A 21,370-nucleotide genomic window follows, 5' to 3' on the forward strand; every position below is an offset into this window, starting at 1 on the left:
CCAGGGATAGGCAACACTGGTCCTGGAGTGCCACAGGCACCATATTTTGTATTTATTTATCCAACCTGGAAACCTAGGCGGGTTTTAATTTAGGCAAACACTGAACTGGGCCTGGTTTCCCAAAAGCATCTTAAAGCTAAATTCTTTGTTAGAACCATAGGATCAATAAGTAGCTAAGTGTGGTGCCTATTTGGGATTAAATCCTGCAGTACCTCCGGGCACTCAGGAACAGTTTCCTACCCCTGCCCAACTCCTAGACCCAGACCTCACGCCAACTCAAATAAATGACGAATCTGAGTCGAAGGAATTTTGTGATTATCAATAAATATCCTGACAGTTGTGTGCTTTCAAGAGAAGTCAGAGGACTCACTAACAGCCTTAAATGGAGAAGACTTGTCTGTGATCAGACACTCACTGAAATCTGGGACTTCAGAAACAGAAAGTGGGTTGCTGGTAGTTAATAAAGTTGTATGTTTTAAATGCAAAGTGACAGACAGTCAGAGAAAATGGAAAGTGCTGATAATTCCAATGTTGCCGTAAATTGATTTGTGGGTACTCACCTTGTAAATCCTCGGTGTTCTATGAGTTTCACACCCTAAAGATCCCATGTCTGGGTATTCCTTATGACAAAGACAATGGGGATATGATGCTATGCATTCTACAGTACCTGAGATGGAGAATGGGATATTACATGGTTGTATAACAATGCTTTGTCAATACGAAAAATGAAAAGACTTACCACTAAGTGTAATAAAATATGTCACTTTTAATAAAAACTGAACAAAATAACAAAACGATGTTAAATTAACTTGCATCTATAACACTACCACACATTATGCATCACATACTTCATACAGTATAAGCAGCCAGACAACAGCAACTATTTACATGACAATATTGTTACACCAGAGGCACACCAGGGGTCAGTTTTCATGCCACACGTATATCAGTAACACACAGGGGGGGCACACAATGCCTTCCAGCAGATGCTCATCATAAGAGGATATATGACAGTAGGTTCTGTTAGATCGGAAAATAAGAGATGAGGACGGCTATTCAACGCTGGTGCAGATGACTTCTGAGCATCTGTTGAATGGCATAGGGCACACTTTAATAAGCATACATTTTTTTAAGGGCTATTGCCATTAGTTCTCCATTGCAATGACATGTAAATGTAAATCATGATATGAAAACCATGTCATATTCATTTAGTTATTGACCGTAGATAGACTCATTTATGGGTCTATTGCCTTTTACTCACAGGAAATAACTACTTGAGTGACAGTACATCAAATTTACTGTATGAACATTAGGATTAAAATTGTAGGATTTACATGCAGACATACAGATTAGGTCAAGTGAAAGCCATTCGTTTTTTTGTATTAATTCCACCCACTTCAGAGTATTAGTGGTAACTACTATTAGCAGCACAGCTTGCTGGAATTGAGGTAGTTACTAGATGACCTCACCACTCAATTCTGAATTTCTTCAGTGCCTAATTAACATTATTTGCTTACTGAAATGATCAATTAACAAATTACTAAATAAATCACTATGGATGTGTGGCATTCACAAGCTTACAGCATTATACCCATGTACACGATAAATCAACACTCGTAGAAGCAAAATTATTGAATCGTTAGAAGCGTAACTAACACTCACAGTGATAACGAGTAAACAAAAAAACAGATTTTCAGTAAATCATTGTTTTGTTATGGCTTTTCATAGTAGTCGGTACTTTGAATTGCAGAAGCATTTCACATTCAACAGACAAAATAAATAAAACACACAGGTTTTACAATACAAACATATCATTTGGTCCATTTTGATAATAATACCTTACTATGATTGGCATATATGTTTAGGACAATAAATAGTTTGAAAGTGAAAAGACAATCTTAACTGTTTAAAAATGCATTTAAATCAAGATGGAGAGAGTTTCATTTCACCCATATTGCTGATCGTGCGACTTGAAGTGCAATTACTAAAGAAAGTATGGGGACAATAATATTCATTCCATGAAATAGAATTGGCATTTTTCATACCAGTCAAAAATGTTACCCTAAAAAGAAAATCCATTTGGGTGCAGAGACTTAAAAATGTTTGCACTTAAGTCAAAAGAACAAACAATCCAGTCATGTGATTGGTCTGTCCTTCTCTATTTTAATGAGATAATATGGACACTCAGCTATCAGATAGTGTCGTTAGCGTAGATAGCTACCACATATGCACATATTCGGAGTATTACAAGACGACTGTCATTTCCTGAAGTGCATATAAGCTATAGAAACACCAACACATCATGTCTATTCTTAGGTCGACAACGCTTCAAAACCCAAGGATCAGAAGTAAATGTAATTCTCCCAGGAGTATTTGCAACCTTACGGTATGTACGGAATTAAAAGGTAACTGATCTTATAACCATTGAAGCAAAGACGTCAGCTCTTCTTCTGTGTTATGTACATAATTCCCACCTTTCAATACACAGCAAGGGAATAGTAGTGAATCAAATGCCCAATAATAATAAAAAAAAAATGTTCATAGCGCTATTTACACTGGATAGTTCATAAATGCTTAGAACTTAGGGAAGAATTGTCTGTGATGGAAGACTTAAGATAATATTTCCGCCTCGTATAATTGCAAATTGACAGGTACAGTATATAGCCTAAACTATCTTGACCTAATGCAAGGATTTTTAAATCAAAAATACTTTGTTACTCAAAGGCCAAAGCAAAATCACAAATCATTATATTGTAATATCAGCCAATCAATATGTATGGGTCTACAACATTTACATTTACATTTAAGTCATTTAGCAGACGCTCTTATCCAGAGCGACTTACAAACAAGACATGGCAATCGTATTTCTATGAAATGAGACTGGCAAGATGCTAAGCATTGCTGGTAAACCTAGCTCATACACTATTATTGGTCATTTATAAATACTGTAATATTGCCTTTATCTCCCAAAGTATATCAACATCCTTGAAGTTGATAAAACACAAATATGACCAAAAGAATGAATCAGATGAACAAATTGAATGCAAACCTACATCTCAACTACACCAACCAAGCAGTACTAGATGAACTAAAGCCTAATGTAGTATTTAAAATGTAAAAAAATTGACGGATGATTCTGAGAGGTGGACGCTCTCAACCTGCCATTTATGGGTAGGAAGTGGTGGACAGGAAGATCCCGCTCTGTGGGTTGACTGAGCGCCCTGTAAAATAATGGTATCTTGGAGCTCTTCTGGAGGCCAATGGCTGACAGTAGGCGGATGGATATGGGGAGTCTGTTGAAGTTAGTCGGAGAAGAGGCTGGCGAAGGACTGGCGCAGGCTGCGGATGGTCTCTGCCTTGGCCTCATCGTCCGTGGCGTTCCCTTTCAGGGTCTCAGTGAAGGTGTTGGTGAGCGACTGGGATTTGCTGCAAGGGGCGAAAGTGAGAGTGAGGCTGAGGCCTGAGGGACATGCAACATGGAGAAGGTGGATGTATGTGCGTGCATTCATGCATGCACATGTGTGAAGAGGGTCGAGGGGATCGTATTCTGCCAACTTCGCCACTGCACAGTTTGATCAACAAAGGCTGGCCAACGACACAAACAATAGGGAATAAACTAGTGCACTTTGCTCTCTAAGGCCAACAACATTTTTACAAAGGAGCTTAATCTTAGAAGACAGGTTAATGTTTATTATAGCAAAGCCAACGACATGGACAGAAATACAGTCAAACTTTAGAAGTGTATCCGAGCCAGGAGGCAAACTGAGGAATGGTTGTGGAGAAATCTAGTTGCAAATTGCCCAACCGACAACCCCTTTGCCATGTACAGCCAATCCACATTGAACTAGGGAGGAGTTCCGAGAGAATCAAAACTAGAGGTAGTTTCACTTTTATCACGTATTATTTTCTGAAGAGGTGTCTGGAGCTGAGCATCCTGTAAATGCAGGCCATTATTAACAGCCATTAAACAGGAAAAAAAGTTGGCATGTCAGAGATTATAATAGAGTATTTTAGTAAACAAGAAGAGTCGAGCTACAGGAGCATGTACGGTAAAATCTTTATACAATGTCTCCATCTAGCAGCCGTTTGTGGCATCTGCACAGTTCTGCTCCAAGTACCTAGATATATTCCTAGTACTCACCCAGAAGGTTTTAATGGTTTTAATGATCAGACAGTTTAAGGTTTTCACAGAACTTTTACTAGAGATCCTAAGCAATAAGGGCAGAGGAGGTGTGGTATATGGCCAATATAAGACATTATAAACTGGGTGGTTCGAGCCCTGAATGCTGATTGGCTGAAAGACGTGGTACATCACATTGTATACCACGAGTATGACAAAATATGAATTTTTACTGTTGTAATTATGTTGAACCAGTTTATAATAGCAATAAGGCACTTTGGGGGTTGATGGTATATGGCCAACATACCACGGCTAAGGGCTGTGTCCAGGCACTCCGTGTCGAGTCGTGCTTAAGAACAGCCCTCAGTCATGGTATATTGGCCATATAACACACCCCCTTATGCCTTAATTATATTCTTCTGTTGAGTTAGTTTTAGTATTACACACCCATGTAAACATCAGCCTTGATCATGGAAATGAGATTTGAGGCATTTGATCACTTACTTCAGTTGAGGAGGTTGTTTCTGGGAGCCAGGGCCGGTGGCGGCGGGAGGTGGGATGGGTCCTGGCTGGAAGGCCTGGCTGGGAGAGGTGTTAGCTGAGCGAGCTCGCTGAGGAGAACCCTGGGCTGACTGGGAGGGAGAACCAGAGCCAGAGCGATGCCCACCTGCAGTGCGAACACACACTCATGTTTCATCTGAGACACTCAAGGCACTACTATGTGTATTTCTCAACACTCATACTATTCATATTCACCACAACAGCAATCAATTGTTGTAGCAATCAAACTGGTGATAAGATGTCGATGGAGGTCTCTTTACCTTGGGCCCTTCTTGGCTGGGTCGTCTGTGGCTGTGAAATGAAAAGCATTGAAAATGGACAGTAATAGTGCATGATGCATGGTTGGTTTGATATACTCCCTACACAAGGGCTTACTTGAAGCAATTGTTCATTACTTCTGAGATCGAATCTACATAATCAATTGAAATACAAATCCATAATAGTGTTACACTCTGGAGAAGAGGTGAAAGAGATTTACCTTCACAGCACTGGGCTGTGGTGTGTTGATACCGAGCAGCACGCTACACATCTTATTGATCACTAGATCAGTGATCAGCTGCCTGTCCTCCTCCACGTGCTCACCAATCAGAGGCATGGAACTGTCCATCACCTAGATGACACAGGAGAGGTACACCAATCAGAGTGAAGATCAACACGGACAGTATAAGCAGGGATTCGGGACTGAGTCAATGCAAGTAAATGGGAAATTCACTGTAAATCCATTTAACATGATTGACTTCATTGCCACTAGAGAGCGGTATTGTACATCCTATTTGAGTAGCTAGGCCTAATGAAGATGATGGTGAGGGGGTGGAACCATTACAGTTTTGATGTTGGAGCACAATGATTAAAGGAGTCTATTGACCGCTGAAATGTGTATACAGTACTATAGGCATAAACATGAGAGTTGTGACTTCCCCCATATTATTCCGGTCATTATATTAGTACATTTAGTACTTATTTCATAACTTATGGGTGGACACTGGATATCAGGACATGGCACGGCCACATAGATAATTGACTCAACACCGTAGCATTTCATCTCACAACACGTGCTTTGTTTGAAACCCATCTCCGCAAAGCAGGTGGCTCTGCATCGATCCCAACAGCCATGCTTTCCTCCGCATGAGAGGGTTGTGCCAATGCCGCACCAAATGAGAACCAAAACAAACAGAGGAAAGTGTGTCTCACAGGCTGAGGGAGAGAACGGAGGGAACACTTTGCCAGCAGAATGCATGTGTTGTGTCCCCAGAGCGGTATCAGGCCGCTGCACGCATTGTTGCCAGAGCACACTGTAAACAGACAGAAGTCCTTTCATCCATGTGCCCCTTGTACACAGGCAAGTGTCTGTGTCTGTGTGTGTGTGTGCAGCTGAGAGATGGGTAGAAGGAAGAGAACTCGGCAGGTGATGTGCCTGTTGGTGTTGCCCCTTTTTCATAACCAGTGGTGTAAAGTACTTAAGTAAAAATATTTGAAAGTACTACTTAAGTAGTTTTTTTGGGTATCTGTAATTTACTTTACTATTTATATTTTTTACAACTTTTACTTCACCACATTCCTAAAGAAAATTATGTACTTTTTTACTCCATACATTTTCCCTGTCACCCAAAAGTATGTTACATTTTGGATGCTTAGCAGAATAGGAAAATGGTCTAATTTATCAATTAGAGAACATCCCTGGTCATCCCCACTGCCTCTGATCTGACAGATTAAACACATGCTTTGTTTGTAAATTATGTCTAAGTGTTGGAGCGTGCCCCTGGCTATCTGTAAACAAAACAAAAACAAGACAATTACGAGGTCTGGTTTACTTTTGATACTTAAGTATATTTAAAACCAAATACTTTTAGACTTTTACTCAAGTATGACAATTGGGTACTTTTTCCACCTCTGGACATAACCATAAGGGACTGGGACTGGGACTGATTGAGCCCTGGAGGACTGGCAGCTGCAGCCGGGACCCACTGCAAGCCAGGAGCCACTTCAAACATGGTGCAGTGGCAGCCGGAGTACCGGTTACACCCTGGTGATTTATTGGGATATAGACTCATCTAGCAGATGACAAGGCTGCAGTTAGTTGCCCTTTAGTATTAGAACATGGAGAGGTGTTGTTTTTCTCCTCTTTTATTGGGCTGCACAATGTTCTTTCCTGCTGCTGGTCTGGACACTGTGTTCTGGAATGGAAAGATTAAGGGTTGGAAATGGTGAACTCTGTACTCGGCCGGACAATACAGAAACTCCAAAGAGGCTATTGTTGTTTGTTTACGTTAGCTAAGAGATTTCTATGATAGTGTGCAACATTTTTTATGTGAAATGGCAAGTGCCAGATGTACGCCTAAATATGTGTGCCAAAATTCTCAGATGTTGTTGAACTATCCATGCAAACGATTTTCCGTTGAATACTGCTAGTAATACATGGAACTTATATAGCACTTTAAGGACCCAAAGTCGCTTTACAATTATAGAAACGAAAAACAACAACAAAACAGGAGTCAAATCAAAACATCAGACTAAACATTAATAAATGGATCAGTGTATGAGGAGGGTTGGGATTTGGATATGAACCAGGTTTGGGTAAGTGGTAGGGTAAGGCTTAGATACTGCTCAGAATGGTGAAGAGAGGAGTGTCTTAGTAGTGTATTTCTTTGCTTGTATATATGTGTGTGCTGGGGGGGGGGGGCTTAGTGTTGGCGAGGAGATGGGCTGCAGAGTTTTTGAACCATTTGGAGCTTATGGAGGGAGCTTGATTTGATGCCAGATGGTAGTGAGATGCAGTAGTTAAGACGGGAGGAGATGAATGCATGTATGAGGGTTTCGGTGGCAGGACGGGAGAAGAACGACCTGACCTTGGCAATGTTTCAGAGGTGGAAGAATGAGGTTTAAACAGTCTGTCTTATGTGGTAGTCAAATGAAAGGGTGGAGTCCAGGATGACGCCAAGGTTTTGTGCATGGATGGAGAGAGAGACAGTGGTGTTGTCAATGGTGAGGGTGAGGTTGCCAGGGTGAGCCTAAGGAAGTTTTGTTTTTATTGTAGAGAGGCAGGATTCAATGTTCGTCAGAGGTGGGTTGAGGAGGGATTTGGTGCCGAGGTAGATCTGGGTGTCATCGGCATAGAAGTGGAAGTCAAGGTTGATGTGACGGTGGATCTGACCAAGAGGGAGGATGTAGATGAGTAAGGAACCCAGCACAGAGCCCTTGGGAACACCCTGTATAACTGCAGCTGAGTCTGAGGTGTGGCCATTGAGGGAGATGTTGTGGGTCCGGTTTGTGAGGCATGATTGTAGCCAGGCCCTCCAGCCTGGTGAGGAGGATCTGATGGCTCACTGTGTCAAAAGCGGCACTCCAGTCAAGGAGAATCAGGATGTTGAGGGCACCAGCATCAGCAGAGATGAGGTCATTGATAACTTTGAGGAGTGCAGTTTCAATACTGTAGAGGAGCTGAAACCAGACTAGAGAGACTCAAACAGGTTGTTGATGAGAAGGTGGATTTGTAATTGGGAGGCAACTGTAGGTTCTGGAGTCTTGGCAAGAAACGGGAGGTTGGAAATGGGGTGGACGCATTTGAGGAGGGTATTGTCCAGTCCTGGCTTTTTTAAGATTGGGGTGACTGCAGATGTTTTGTAGTTGTAGGGGACAGTTCCGTTAGCGAGGGAGAGGTTGACGATGTGTGTGATATATGGACAGAGAACAGGAAGGCAGGATTTGATGAGAACAATGGGGAGATGATCCATGGAGCAAGTTGTACACTTGGAATACATGAGTTTTGACAAGTTTTTAGATATAAGGAGTCAAATAGGGCCAATTTGGAGAGCCAGGTTTCAGGTGTGACTGTTGGGAGGTTGACAGGGAGAGGGGTGGCTGAGGGAGATTGATCAGTCAGTAATGAGTTGATTTTGGTGATCTTGTCCTTGAAAACCTGAAAGAAGGAGTTGCAGAGTTCAGTGGAGGGAGTAGAGAAGGTGTCATCACAGGGCTGAAGTAGTTTGAGATGTAGGTGGTCCTGGCATCACAGAGGGCATCCCTGTAGGTAGAGAGGTGTAGTTTGTATGCTTCAGCGTGGACAGTGAGGCCAGACTTCCTGCTCAGGCACTCCAGACAGCGGCCAGCTTGCTTGACAGGGCATGAACCTCAGGGGTAAACCAAGGGGAAGAGGAGACCGGTTTAGTTTGGAGGGGGGCCAGAGAGCTGAGGGAGTCAGATAGAGCAGTATTGAATTGGACAGCTAGTTCATTAGGTGAGTTGGGGGCGTGGTCAAGGGGCGGGGCAGGGCAGATGGCATCAGAGTTGGAGGGGGTCAACAACTTTGATGTTACGGAAAGAGGTTAGGCGTTTCTCAGTGTTGTGAGTATGAGGTAAGTGAGAAATGAAGGATCATGTGTTCAGACAGTGGGAACAGGGAGGGCGAAATATGAGTTAGGTTGAGGCCAACAGAGCAGACGAGGTCAAGTATGTGTCCATTCATGTGAGTTGGAAAATTTACATTTTGGATAATATTGAAACGGTCTAGAACAGCAATAAAAACAGGCAAGTTTTTAGTTTCCTGAGTCCACATGAATATTCATATCACTAAGCAACATTTAGTGGGGGGGTTTGTAAGCAATGTATTCAAATGAGAGACAGTAGGGCGAGACAGTTCAGTCCTTCACAGACAGTAGGGCGAGACAGTTCAGTCCTTCACAGACAGTAGGTTATTTTGATTTTAGAGTTGTACAGTACAGCGAGGCCACCACCATGGCTGGTGGAGCGGAGGTGACACAGGTAGCCATAACCAGCGGGAGTAGCTTGGTTAAGAGAAAATAAATCACCAGTGTGTTGCCAGATATAAGTTCACAGAGCAAGGGGATTTTTATTGTTCATTGATCAAGTGTTGAGGAGAGCAAAGTTAGTATTGTTAGGTGAGTTTCTGGATAGTGGTAGGCTGACGGGGGGTAGGCAGCCATGGTTTACAGTGGCAGATGATGGATTGAAATGCAAATGCTCCCTCAATCTTCTTTTCTTTTTGCATGAAAAGCATAATAACCCATGGTTCCATATGACTCCTATACATTACAGTCAACCGGTCTTCCCAAAGACATCACAATCTAATCTGATACAAAACATATCTGCTATCTGATGTCTGTAATATCACAACACAGGCCAACATAAAGATATGCTATATGGGTCATTCCATAAACAAACAAAAGAGTGCCGTTTGCGTCCCTTTGATATTTTCAGTAGAAATTGTGTACCAATAAGTCTGTTATATTAAATTAAGTGCCTTTTAATATAAACCACATGGAGAACTCAATAAATCCAATATTTGTATAAAAACTAGCTAAAGTGCCAAAATTTTGCATTTTGTCTTGTCCCTTCGTGCATCCTGTGATTCTAGGAATATTTTATCCCAAAGTATTTACCATTATTGTAAAGCCCTCATTATTTTGTAGCTTTGACAACGTCATTTCTGATGATTCATTTACTGTGATTACTGATTCATTTTACGACCATCCCTTATTTTGAGGTCAACCCTGTTACGTGAACTAAACTCTCGCTTTAGTCTGGTGAAACTATTCCTATTTAAATATTTTTCAAAAGAAACATTTAATAGTCAAATCATACTGTAAAAGAAAGTGAGCTGGTTCTACTCTTTTTGGCCATTTCTGGTGGAAAACCTGATTGTGTCAAGTATAACCCGTTAACTCTATTATTACCCATAGATTAGTCTCATGTTGTCATACCTCCAAAATCATGTCGTTGTCACCCCTCCCTTAGGAGGTCTGGAGAATTTTCTATTGCAAAAACTCCCCCACGCGTGCGTAGAAGGGGTGCTGTGCGTTATGTGCATCACTGTTTTCCATCTGGGTAGTTGTTGCCTATGCTAGTTTTAAATGCTCGTTTTGAAGTTAACAAGTGTGGATTATGCTGGTAAAGTCAAACGTCACAACACGTTCAAAACCACTCTGGTGACAAAGACACGTTTATTCTCGTCCACATGGTTGCGCTTTGCTACCACCGACAATATCGTGAAGGCCGCCTATTATTTTGTTTTTGTAAGGACCCAAAAAACAGAGGCAGTGTGAACTGTATTATTAGCTAGCTTTTGTAAGATTACTAAAAAACTAAATAGAGGTGCTAGCTAACTTTATACACTGTTTAGCTAAGTCAGCTAGCTGATGACATTTAATTAACTTTCTAATTGCTAGCTATCTTGATGTAATCATTGTAAATTAAAAACAGTCTCCAAATGCATTAGGAGATAACACCTATGGAAGAGCATGAAGTTGCTGCTCCACCTGTCAGTAAAAGGAGAGTCAGTGTAAGCTGCTGGATAGGGCAGGTCATTTTGTGGGAGGACAGTTTAAAGCATTTAATTTTTTTTTTGGGGGGGGGATGTATTAAAAATAAGACCCTTTGCTATGAGACTCAAAATTCAGCTTAGGTGCATCCTGTTTTCGTTGATCATCCTTGAGATGATTCTACAACTTGGAGTCCACCAGTGGTAAATTCAATTGATTGGACATGATTTGTAAAGGTACACAGCTGTCTATATAAGGTCCCACAGTTGACAGTACATGTCAGAGCAAAAACAGAGCCATGATGTTGAAGGAATTGTCCGTAGAGCACCGAGACAGGATTGTGTCAAGGCACAGATATGGGGAAGGGTACCAAAACATTTCTGCAACATTGAAGGCCCCCAAGACCTCCATCATTCTTAAATGGAAGAAGTTTGGAACCACCAAGACTACTCCTAGATAGCTGGCCGCCAGGCCAAACTGAGCAATCGGGGGAGAAGGGCCTTGGTCAGGGAGGCGACCAAGAACCCAATGATCACTCTGACAAAGCTCCAGAGTTCCTCTGTGGAAATAGGAGAACCTTCCAGAAGGACAACCATCTCTGCAGTACTACACCAATCAGGACTTTATGGTAGTGGCCAGAGGGAAGACACTCAATAAAAGGAACACGACAGCCCACTTGGAGTTTGCCAAAAGGCACCTAAAGGACTCTGACCATGAGAAACAATATTCTCTAGTCCGATGAAACTAAGATTGAACTTTTTGGCCTGAATGCCAAGAGTCACATTTGGAGGAAACCTGGCACCATTCCTATGGTGAAGCATGGTGGTGGCAGCATCATGCCGCAGGGATGTTTTTCAGCAGCAGGAACTGGGAGACTAGTCAGGCTGGAGGGAAAGATGAACGGAGCAAAGTAGAGAGAGATCCTTGATAAAAACCTTCTCCTGGACCTCAGACTGGGCCGAAGGTTCACCTTCCAACAGGACAACGAGCCTAAGCACACAGCCAAGACAACACAGGAGTGGCCTTGGGACAAGTCTCTGAATGTCCTTGCGCGGCCCAGCCAGAACTCGATCGAACATCTCTGGAGACCTGAAAATAGCTGTGCAGCGATGCTCCCCATCCAACCTGAAAGAGCTTGAGAGGATCTGCAGAGAAGAATTGGGAAAAACTCCCCAAATACAGGTGTGCCAAGCTTGTAGCGTCATACACAAGAATACGCTGTAATCGATGCCAAAGGTGCTTCAAAACAGTACTGAGTAAAGGGTCTGAATACAGATGTAAATGTGATATACAGTTGAAGTCGGAAGTTTACATACACCTTAGACAAATCCCTTTAAACTCAGTTTTTCACAATTCCTGACATTTAATCCTAGTAAAAATTCCTTGTCTTAGGTCAGTTATGATCACCACTTTATTTTAAGAATGTGAAATGTCAGGATAATAGTAGAGAATGATTTACTTCAGCTTTTATTTCTTTCATCACATTCCCAGTGGGTCAGAAGTTAACATACACTCAATTAGTATTTTGGTAGCATTGCCATTTTTTAACTTGGGTTAAACGTTTTGGGTAGCCTTCCACAATGAATTGGGTGAATTTTGGCCCATTCCTCCTGACAAAGCTGGTGGAACTGAGTCAGGTTTGTAGGCGTCCTTGCTCGCACACGCTTTTTCAGTTCTGCCCACACATTTTCTATAGGATTGAGGTCAGGGCTTTGTGATGGCCACTCCAATACCTTGACTTTGTTGCCCTTAAGCCATTTTGCCACAACTTTGGAAGTATGCTTTGGGTCATGGTCCATTTGGAAGACCCATTTGCGACCAAGCTTTAACTTCCTGACTGATGTCATGAGATGTTGCTTAAAATGTATCCACATAACTTTCCTTCCTCATGGTGCCATCTATTTTGTGAAGTGCACCAGTCCCTCCTGCAGCAAAGCATCCCCACAACATGATGCTGCCACCCCCGTGCTTTATGATTGGGACTGTGTTCTTTGGCTTGCAAGCCTTCCCCTTTCCCCCCCAAACATAACAATGGTCATTATGGCCAAACAGTTCTATTTTTGTTTCATAAGACCAGAGGACATTTCTCCAAAAAGTACCATCTTTGTCCCCATGTGAAGATGCAAACCGCTGTCTGGCTTTTTTATGGTGGTTTTGGAGCAGTGGCTTCTTCCTTGCTGAGCGGCCTTTAAGGTTATGTCCATATAGGACTCGTTTTACTGTCGATATAGATACTTTTGTACCCGTTCCCTCCAGCATCTTCACAAGGTCCTTTGCTGTTGTTCTGGGATTGATTTGCACTTTTCGCACCAAAGTACGTTCATCGCTAGGAGACAGGCTGTGTGGTCCCATGGTGTTTATACTTGCGTACTATTGTTTGTACAGATGAATGTGGTACCTTCAGGCGTTTGGAAATTTCTCCCAATGATGAACCAGACTTGTGGAGGTCGACAATTTATTTTCTGAGGTCTTGGCTGATTTCTTTTGATTGTCCCATAAATGTCAAGCAAAGAGTTTGAAGGTAGGCCTTGAAATACATCCACAGGTACACATCCAAGTGACTCAAATGATGTCAATTAGCCTATCAGAAGCTTCTAAAGCCATGACAATTTTCTCAAATTTTCCAAGATGTTTAAAAGGCACAGTCAACTTACTGTATGTAAACTTCTGACCCACTGGAATTGTGATACAGTGAATTATAAGTGAAATAATCTGCCTGTAAACAATTGTTGGAAAAATTACTTGTGTCATGCACAAAGTAGATGTCCTAACCAACTTGCCAAAACTATAGTTTGTTAACAAGACATGTGTGGAGTGGTTGAAAAACAAGTTTTAATGACTCCAACATAAGTGTAAACTTCTGACATCAACTATATGTGTTTTTATACATTTACTAAAATGTCTAATATTCTGTTATTGCTTTGTTATTATGGGGCATTGTGTGTAGACTGAGGGGGAAAAAACTGTTTAATACAAAATTTGGAAAAAGTCAAGGGTCTGAATACTTTCCGAATGCACTGTATGTTAGCAAATGTTGTATACAAAAATATACAGTTAAACATCACGGTGTATAAACCTATTACAATTGGATCAGGCCAACCCTGCTGGAGGTCTGCTGGGTGTCCAGGGTTCCGTTTTAGTCCATCAATAACACACCCGATTCAACTTATCAAATCTAATGAGTTGATAATCAAGTGTGCTATTGCTGGGCTGGAATAGACGTCTGCTCACCCAGTCGATCAGAGACCAGTGGTGCAAGATTGGCCACCGCTGGTATGGAGTTTGTGTTTACCTGATTTGGTGCTTTAGTAATAATAGCCTACTTGTTACTACTCAATTAAACATATGAGTTAGCTTATTTGTACATTTTGAAGTGTTGATTCTTGTTAGTACCCTTCCCCATATCTGTGCCTTGACACAATCCTGTCTCAGTGCTCTACGGACAATTCCTTCAACATCATGGCTCTGTTTTTTTTCTGAGCGACTAACAAGAGGGGGTTAATTGCCTTGCTCAAGGGCATAAACAGATTTTTCACCTCGGAGGCTCAGGGATTCAAACAAGTGACCTTTGGGTTACTGGCACATCGCTCTTGACCGTTAGCCTACCTGCCACGGTGTAGTGTTTAAACTTGTTTTAATCATTCAAAATGAATTAGTGTCTCTGCTGATTAATCACATATTACACGCCAGGAATAAAGAGGGGAAGTGGTTCTGTCTCTGTGTCTGTTGTATTCTCAAATTAACATTTCCCTTTTGTCTAGTGGTTAGATCTCCAATCTGTTTTATTTGATTGTCACTCTCAGTATATCAGCCATATGAATCCATTTTGCAGCTCGTCATGCATCGCCAATGCAGCCATAGGCCTACAGTATGATAGCATTACTGGCTTAAGGATATAACAAGTAGGTTCCAGGAGATGAGCATTACAGGTAACATTTTATATTAATTTTAGCAATGTTGCTTGCAAAATTATTGCAATTGTTCCCATAGCTTTATGTACAGTATCGTTGACCCTGGATAAGCTACAGTAGGGACTGGGCCAACACAGCTAACCTTTCAGGTCAATAATATGCTGTTTTTAGTAACATTTTGTTGGCTTTATAATTGAGAAAGTGAATTAGCTAGTAGCTAGCTAGTTAGTTATACCTACGTAGCTTTCAATGTTCGTTGACTTTTCTCAAAACAAACCTCATTGTGGCAAGCTACTTCGTGTCCCTCACGCTAGCCTTCAAGGCCAAATATTAAAAATATTGATATTGTAGAAAAGGCCCACGGAGTTGGTGGAATAATCCTTTAATTCATTGCCATTTACTCAGCTGGGCCAGGGGCGCTTTAATTAGGTCAGGTGGAACTGTCCGACAGATCTCAACTCCATTAGAGGAAATTGCCATCGCCTGATCTCGCTGCTTTCTCTTCCTTAACACCATCTGATCCAGAAGTTCTGTGCGTCCATGAATCCACGTAAGTCCACCGACTCTTACCTTTTCATCTGAATTATCTGTGGCGATCAGGAGAGTGGGCCATTCAGTTATTGTTTACAGTTATCACCGCGGAGCGCGGCTTGGAGCGCACGCTTCAAACATATTGTGTAATGTGAATTGTCAATGATTACGTCCCTACGGATCCTCATAGGCCAATTATGCAATCGATATGGTTCATGTTTATTGAAATTAATTATATGGACACGAAGAATTGAAAGAGTGAAATGAGAAACGTCATTGTTTGCTAACTGACTTTGATAATGGGGATTATAGATTGTATTGTATTCACTGTTTGTATTCTTTCATGATTTATGATAAATAGTTACGAGCCTAAATGATTCGCGGATGATTACTATTGACTTAATGAACTGGACTGTTGAATTCCCTAAATTATGTTAATAATGAATGATATATGATTTGATCTTTGATTATGAATTTGATTGGATACATGTTATTTGTTTCCTTTGATGCAGCACAGACTACTCAGTAAATATACCACTTTATGTTTAAAGGAATTCCTGCCTCAGTCTCATCCATTCCTGTCACCTGACCACCTGTTCACCTTCACTGTCAGTCATCCTACCTGTCCAGCTACCCACACAGATTCCACTAATCTTTCAGATATGGTCAGCATTGTAGGCCATTTCTCCCATCTTGCTGCAGCTTTAGCTCATCTCAAAATAAGAGAAATACTGTGAAAACCAGTGTGCCACAAACTTTCTAAAATGTTTTGTCACCAGTGGTTGTTTGAATTTGTTTTTGTCCTCACACACTGAGCTCCGCCCAAGCAAGGCTTTTGGTTTGATGTGTTACGAGGCATCACTGATTTACAATGGGTTCTGACCTCTCTTTAGCAGGTTTCTGCCATGGAACCTCCCCAGGCTTCCTGGAATAACCATAGATGCAGACTATAAATATTTTTTTTGCTATTCCCTGCCATTCCCTCTTGCACACAACAAGCTTCCATTCCCGTCACAAGGGGATTTTTGGCTGATTTAAGATTAAATTGTCAACCCTGTGACTTTATTTGGTACTTAATAGGCACTTCCTATAGTAATTACTGTATTTAACCTCAATCTGAATGCATGTCTTTATGAAATTGTTCTTGATCTGAGACAAAATGTTAAAAACATGTTTTATGAAGTTACACAGCTCAAAAGGCACCGAATTAGTGAAATGACATGTTGAGATCAATACCAGTGGATTCTATATGAAGCGAATGTAAGCAGCCATTACTTTTCATTAATGGGAGGTGTCACCATGTGTAATGTCTGTCTGGAACACGAACAAGTTTCCACTGCCAGGGACATGCAATATTACTATGTTCCCATTCACACTAATGAAATTCCACCAACTGGAGGGGTGTGTGTAATTTGGTGGCTGCTTATAAAACATGTGGCAAGGTCTGCCATTATCAACGGTGATTGGTGGTTAAGTGCCTTGCTCAAGGGCACAGATTTTTCACTTTTTTTGCCTCTGGGATTCAAACTAGCTACCTTTCAGTTACTGGCAAAACGCTCTAACCGCCAGGTTACCTGCCACCAGTGTGTGTAGAACTCTCCTTGTCAACATCGTTATGTGACTGCTGCGGTCCCTGTTTGTCTCAGACCTTGTGGGCCGTTCAAATAAGAATGCAGTGTCACACACACACAGTCTCAGGAGAGCCTGTGGAGATTTCTTGCAATAGCCACACTGGTTATAAGCCCTTCCTACAATGGGAAGAGAGAAAGAGGATGACAGATGGGTAGGTGGGAGGCTGGCCTCCACCCTAGAAACATCAGGTTAAGAGAGAATGTTGACGCATGTTAGAGAGCAGGCTAAATATGGACATCTCAGAGCACTGGGCCGTATGCGTCAGTATGGATCAAAGACAATGGGATGAGAGGAAATTTAAATCAAACTTCCCACATGGGTATTGCACATAAACACATCACATTGGAGAGTGCTGTGTGGGATCTGTGATGAGCATGCAGATCGGAGATAATTTTCAAAATGGTTGAGAAGGGTATGTGCATGAGTAAAAGCTAAAACATCGGTAATCTCAAGGTTAAAAGGTCATTGAAAGCAAAACTGGTTTCGGTATGAAAACATTCCTGTGCTTCTCATTTTAGCTAACATTCATGAGTGTTCCTAACTTCCATTGCTGCATTAGTACATGGTAATGTGTTTAGAGGAAAAGCACAGAGGAGTCCATTGTATGCGTGTCCTTAATTTCCTCCTTTCAGTGGTACAGTGAGTTTAATGACATATTTAATATGGACCGTTGAATGCCAGAAAATGTGTTTTGGACAAAGATATACTGTGGTAGATACATAAACAGAACAACCTATATTTCGCCATATCACAAACAGGCTAGCACTGAAATTGTCTAATCACCCTCTGCAACTGGAAAAGTCTAATTATTTATGGAATGCAACCAAGAAAAATAGGTTAAATTGGCGTTGTATTTTCCATAAGATCAAAAGTATAGGTAATGCCTGATATGAAATAAATTAACACTGGGAAAATAACTATTCATCAAAAACAGTGGCTTACAAATGGGTTCAGCTTGGCCTGCTGCACCAGGGACAGTTACTCACAACAGCTGCCAGTTGCACTGTAAATCAACTGTGCACCACACACACACACACACACACAGGTGCGAGCGAGCACACATACATATATGCACACAGACACATGTGCGATCACACACACCCCTCTGAATTGTCTCTGTTGTCCAATCCACAGCACTGACATACATAAACACATGCCATATGGACACACTCACACAACCAGCTCTTTCCTCTTCCTCCCATCCCTTCCCACCGGTCGTCCATAAGCTGCCCTGTGAGAGGAGATAAACCAGACTTGTCTGGAGGAAACGATAGGCTGGGTTGGTTGTGCGAGATGGGGCTACCTAAGCACTGAGACGGTTGCACTACGTCATGTTTTTACCAGTCCCAATACAGTACGTCAGGTCACGACCGTGCATGTATCTCGGTCTGCCGAAGCTTCTTTTTATCTTGTGTGTATGTGTGCCTGCGTTTCTTTGCTTGTCCAATAACGTCAGGTTAGGACAAAGCAGTTATCTCGGTGTGTGTGGCATGTGTATTGTGCATGTGTGTAGCTATAGGCCTGGTCTGGAGTCAATGTGAGCTAAGTGGAACAACAGGAAGTGCCTGGTCGGTGTAACGGTGCATCTGCTCCTTTTAAACAGATGTGTTCTACAGCAACAAGTGCTCACCATGCCGTGCTGCCCAGCAGCCCAAAATAAACCCAGACAGAGGTTGTTATGGGGTGATAGGCTGTGATAATGTCTGTTGAACAGAGGCACTTACTGGACCACTCTCACTGGGTGGTTCTCCCAAGTCAGTGGCTTGGTAGTGATCGAATTGCAGGTGCTTTAACCCTTGACAATCAAGTGTAAAAAGTTTAAAGTACAACAGTTCTACTCGCTCCAAAACACAAATGCCTCAAAAGGGTTGAATTTTAATATGATCTATTAAGACATTAAATCAACCTAGCGTTCCTTTTCTCCAAATTACTTAACTAGAAAACAAAGACTGTGATGATAATTTGTGACTCTTTTCAGCAAACTAGGCATATATTGCATGTCACTATTTCAAAGGAGAAGCATTTATGTAAAAATTTAGAAATGCCTCCAGGAAAGTGAACTTTCATGTGCCTTAATAACAAATGTGTATGCCATCTGTAAATATGAATACAATTGTTAAAATTATGAGCCTAGTAGGTTTAGCCATGGAAAAAAGACCAGAACCATCCCGCTATCCATGATTGGCTGAGATAATTGATGGGCTGGACTTGCCGAGATGAGTCTACCATGTAGCATGCGTCTGTCTAGAACATGAGCTGCTTAATACTGTATGTGTAGGTAATCCTTTCTAATGCAGCTAGATATCACCAAGAACTGCAAAAGTGTTGCCCTCCACTTTCTGGAATACAGAGTTTTGAAATAAGTGGAATGCCTGGTGGAAACAGTGTATGATAGCTAAGGAGATGGAGAAAATTCTGGCCTTTGATTGCAAATATGCAGAGGGAGTCAAAGAGAACACGCAGAAGGCTGTTGTATAGAACATCTTCAAACAATGGGCAAACAAATTACATCTTCAAACAATGGGCAACCATGGCAGAGAGGGAGAAGCGTTCATCCATGGTAAGATTGTCTAGCTACATTTTCAGAAAGTTGTTTTCATTGCAAGTTATAGCGTACTGTTAGCTAGCTAACTGGCTCACTAGATTCATGCACGGTATTAACGTTATGAGTTGGGATTATGGGTCATTGTTTAGCTAGCTAGCTACATGTCTTAACAAAAGACTCCACTCTGCAAGTAACCATTTCACTGTACCGTTTACACCTTCTGTACCCTGTGCATGTGACAAATAAACTTGGATTTTATTTTATATAGTCTTTGTTTACCAGAGACTAATGTGAAAATCAACATGACCTGCACCAAAGTCAATTTAGGATATTATGTTAGGCCAACAAAGTGTCCAAGTTCAAAAATGATATGGTAGAATGCCCTGCTTTTATTTGGTCACACTATTTTCTGTAATTAGCTCTCCATTAACTTGTAAAAATAATGATCTTGAGTGTTTATTTTCCTGTAATAATGAATACAAATTAGCTAAAGTTAAGATGTCAGCTATATGATATGGACATTTGAACTGGCTAGCTAACTTAATGTAAAAAAAAAAAAAAAAGTTTCTTTTAGTTGCCTGGTTTGCTAGATTGACATATAGTAAATACATTTTTAAACGGATGTGTTTATTGGTGTTAAAATACACCCAGTTATACTATTTTGGACCACCAGGCTGCTGATGTCATGCAGCCTGACGTTTTTGTGTTCATACTTTTTCATAACGACAAGGACAAGTTGTCGGACGACAATAGAATATTCATGATGTCACTGTGACAACGGTCTACAGACGTGTCGATCGACGTAGTATAAACCAGCCTTTAGTCTTGAAATCTTTGGTTGTTTAGTACACTACCATACTCCCTCTGTTTAGCACATGGCCTCACATGTGAGTCCTTAAAGAGATGGGTGGGGCTAAGGCTGTAGAGGGTGTGAATGATGCTGAATGGGTGTAGACAAAGAAGAGCTCCCCAGTAGGTGGACCAAAACATTCAAGGGCCATTTTCTAAAAAGTGGGTTTGCAAGTTTATCAACTTTCAAAGCAAAATTACTTTCCCCATTGTTCCTCAACTGTAGTGTATGATTGGCCATTTTCTAGTTCTGAGTCTCTACTTTTATCCAATGTAAAAATAACATGATTTCATAATTTCACTACATAAAACCAAATCAGGCCGGTCGGGCACATTTAAATACAGTGCCTGTTGAAAGTCCACAAGCCTTTGAAATGTTTCACATTGTTGCGTTACAAAGTGGAATTGAAATAGATTTAACTGTAAATGTTGTAATGTCAAAGTGAAAAGAAAATTCTACACATTTTTACAAATTAATAAAAATTCAGTAACTAAAATGGTTGTTGCATAAGTATTCACCCCTTTGTTTAGGAAATAATAAATTTTAGTGTAGATGTTGCATTTGGCTTAACAAATCACATAGTTATATGGACTCACTGTGTGAAATATTTTTTTTCATGACTACCCCTGTCCTCCATACAGTACATACAATATCTGTAAATTCCCTCAGTCAGTATTGCATTTCAAGCTCTACAAATACCAGGGAGCTTTTAGAAAGCCTCATAAAGAAGAGCAGTGATTGGTAGATAGGTAACAATAACAAATCAGACATGGAATATATCTTTAAGCATACAGACATCAAAGATGCAGTCATCCTTCTGAAATGAGCTGCAGGAAGGAAACTGCTTAGGGATGTCACCAAGAGGCCATTGACTGAGGATGGATGAACAACATTGTAATGACTCCACAACAATGACCTAAATGACAGTGAAAGAATAAAAATACT

At 41.2% G+C, this 21,370-nt stretch overlaps 1 protein-coding gene across 2 annotated transcripts in view; it reads right to left on the reverse strand.

Moving 5' to 3' along the window:
• Positions 1 to 2,851: 2,851 nt before the first annotated feature.
• The window catches only part of LOC135516020 (synapsin-3-like), a 114,111-nt gene continuing 95,592 nt past the window's right edge, over positions 2,852 to 21,370 (reverse strand). For both annotated transcript variants that reach the window (XM_064939981.1, XM_064939982.1), the window contains exons 11-14: positions 5,160 to 5,291; positions 4,942 to 4,972; positions 4,625 to 4,787; positions 2,852 to 3,426 (exon numbers count right to left, since the gene is read on the reverse strand). In XM_064939981.1, the coding sequence (XP_064796053.1) occupies positions 3,303 to 3,426; positions 4,625 to 4,787; positions 4,942 to 4,972; positions 5,160 to 5,291 (450 nt within the window). In that variant the 3' untranslated portion in view covers positions 2,852 to 3,302. The remainder of the gene's footprint in view (positions 3,427 to 4,624; positions 4,788 to 4,941; positions 4,973 to 5,159; positions 5,292 to 21,370) is intronic.

The sequence above is a fragment of the Oncorhynchus masou genome, chromosome 27 (assembly GCF_036934945.1).
Source record: "Oncorhynchus masou masou isolate Uvic2021 chromosome 27, UVic_Omas_1.1, whole genome shotgun sequence".
NCBI classification, from domain to species: Eukaryota; Metazoa; Chordata; class Actinopteri; order Salmoniformes; family Salmonidae; genus Oncorhynchus; species Oncorhynchus masou.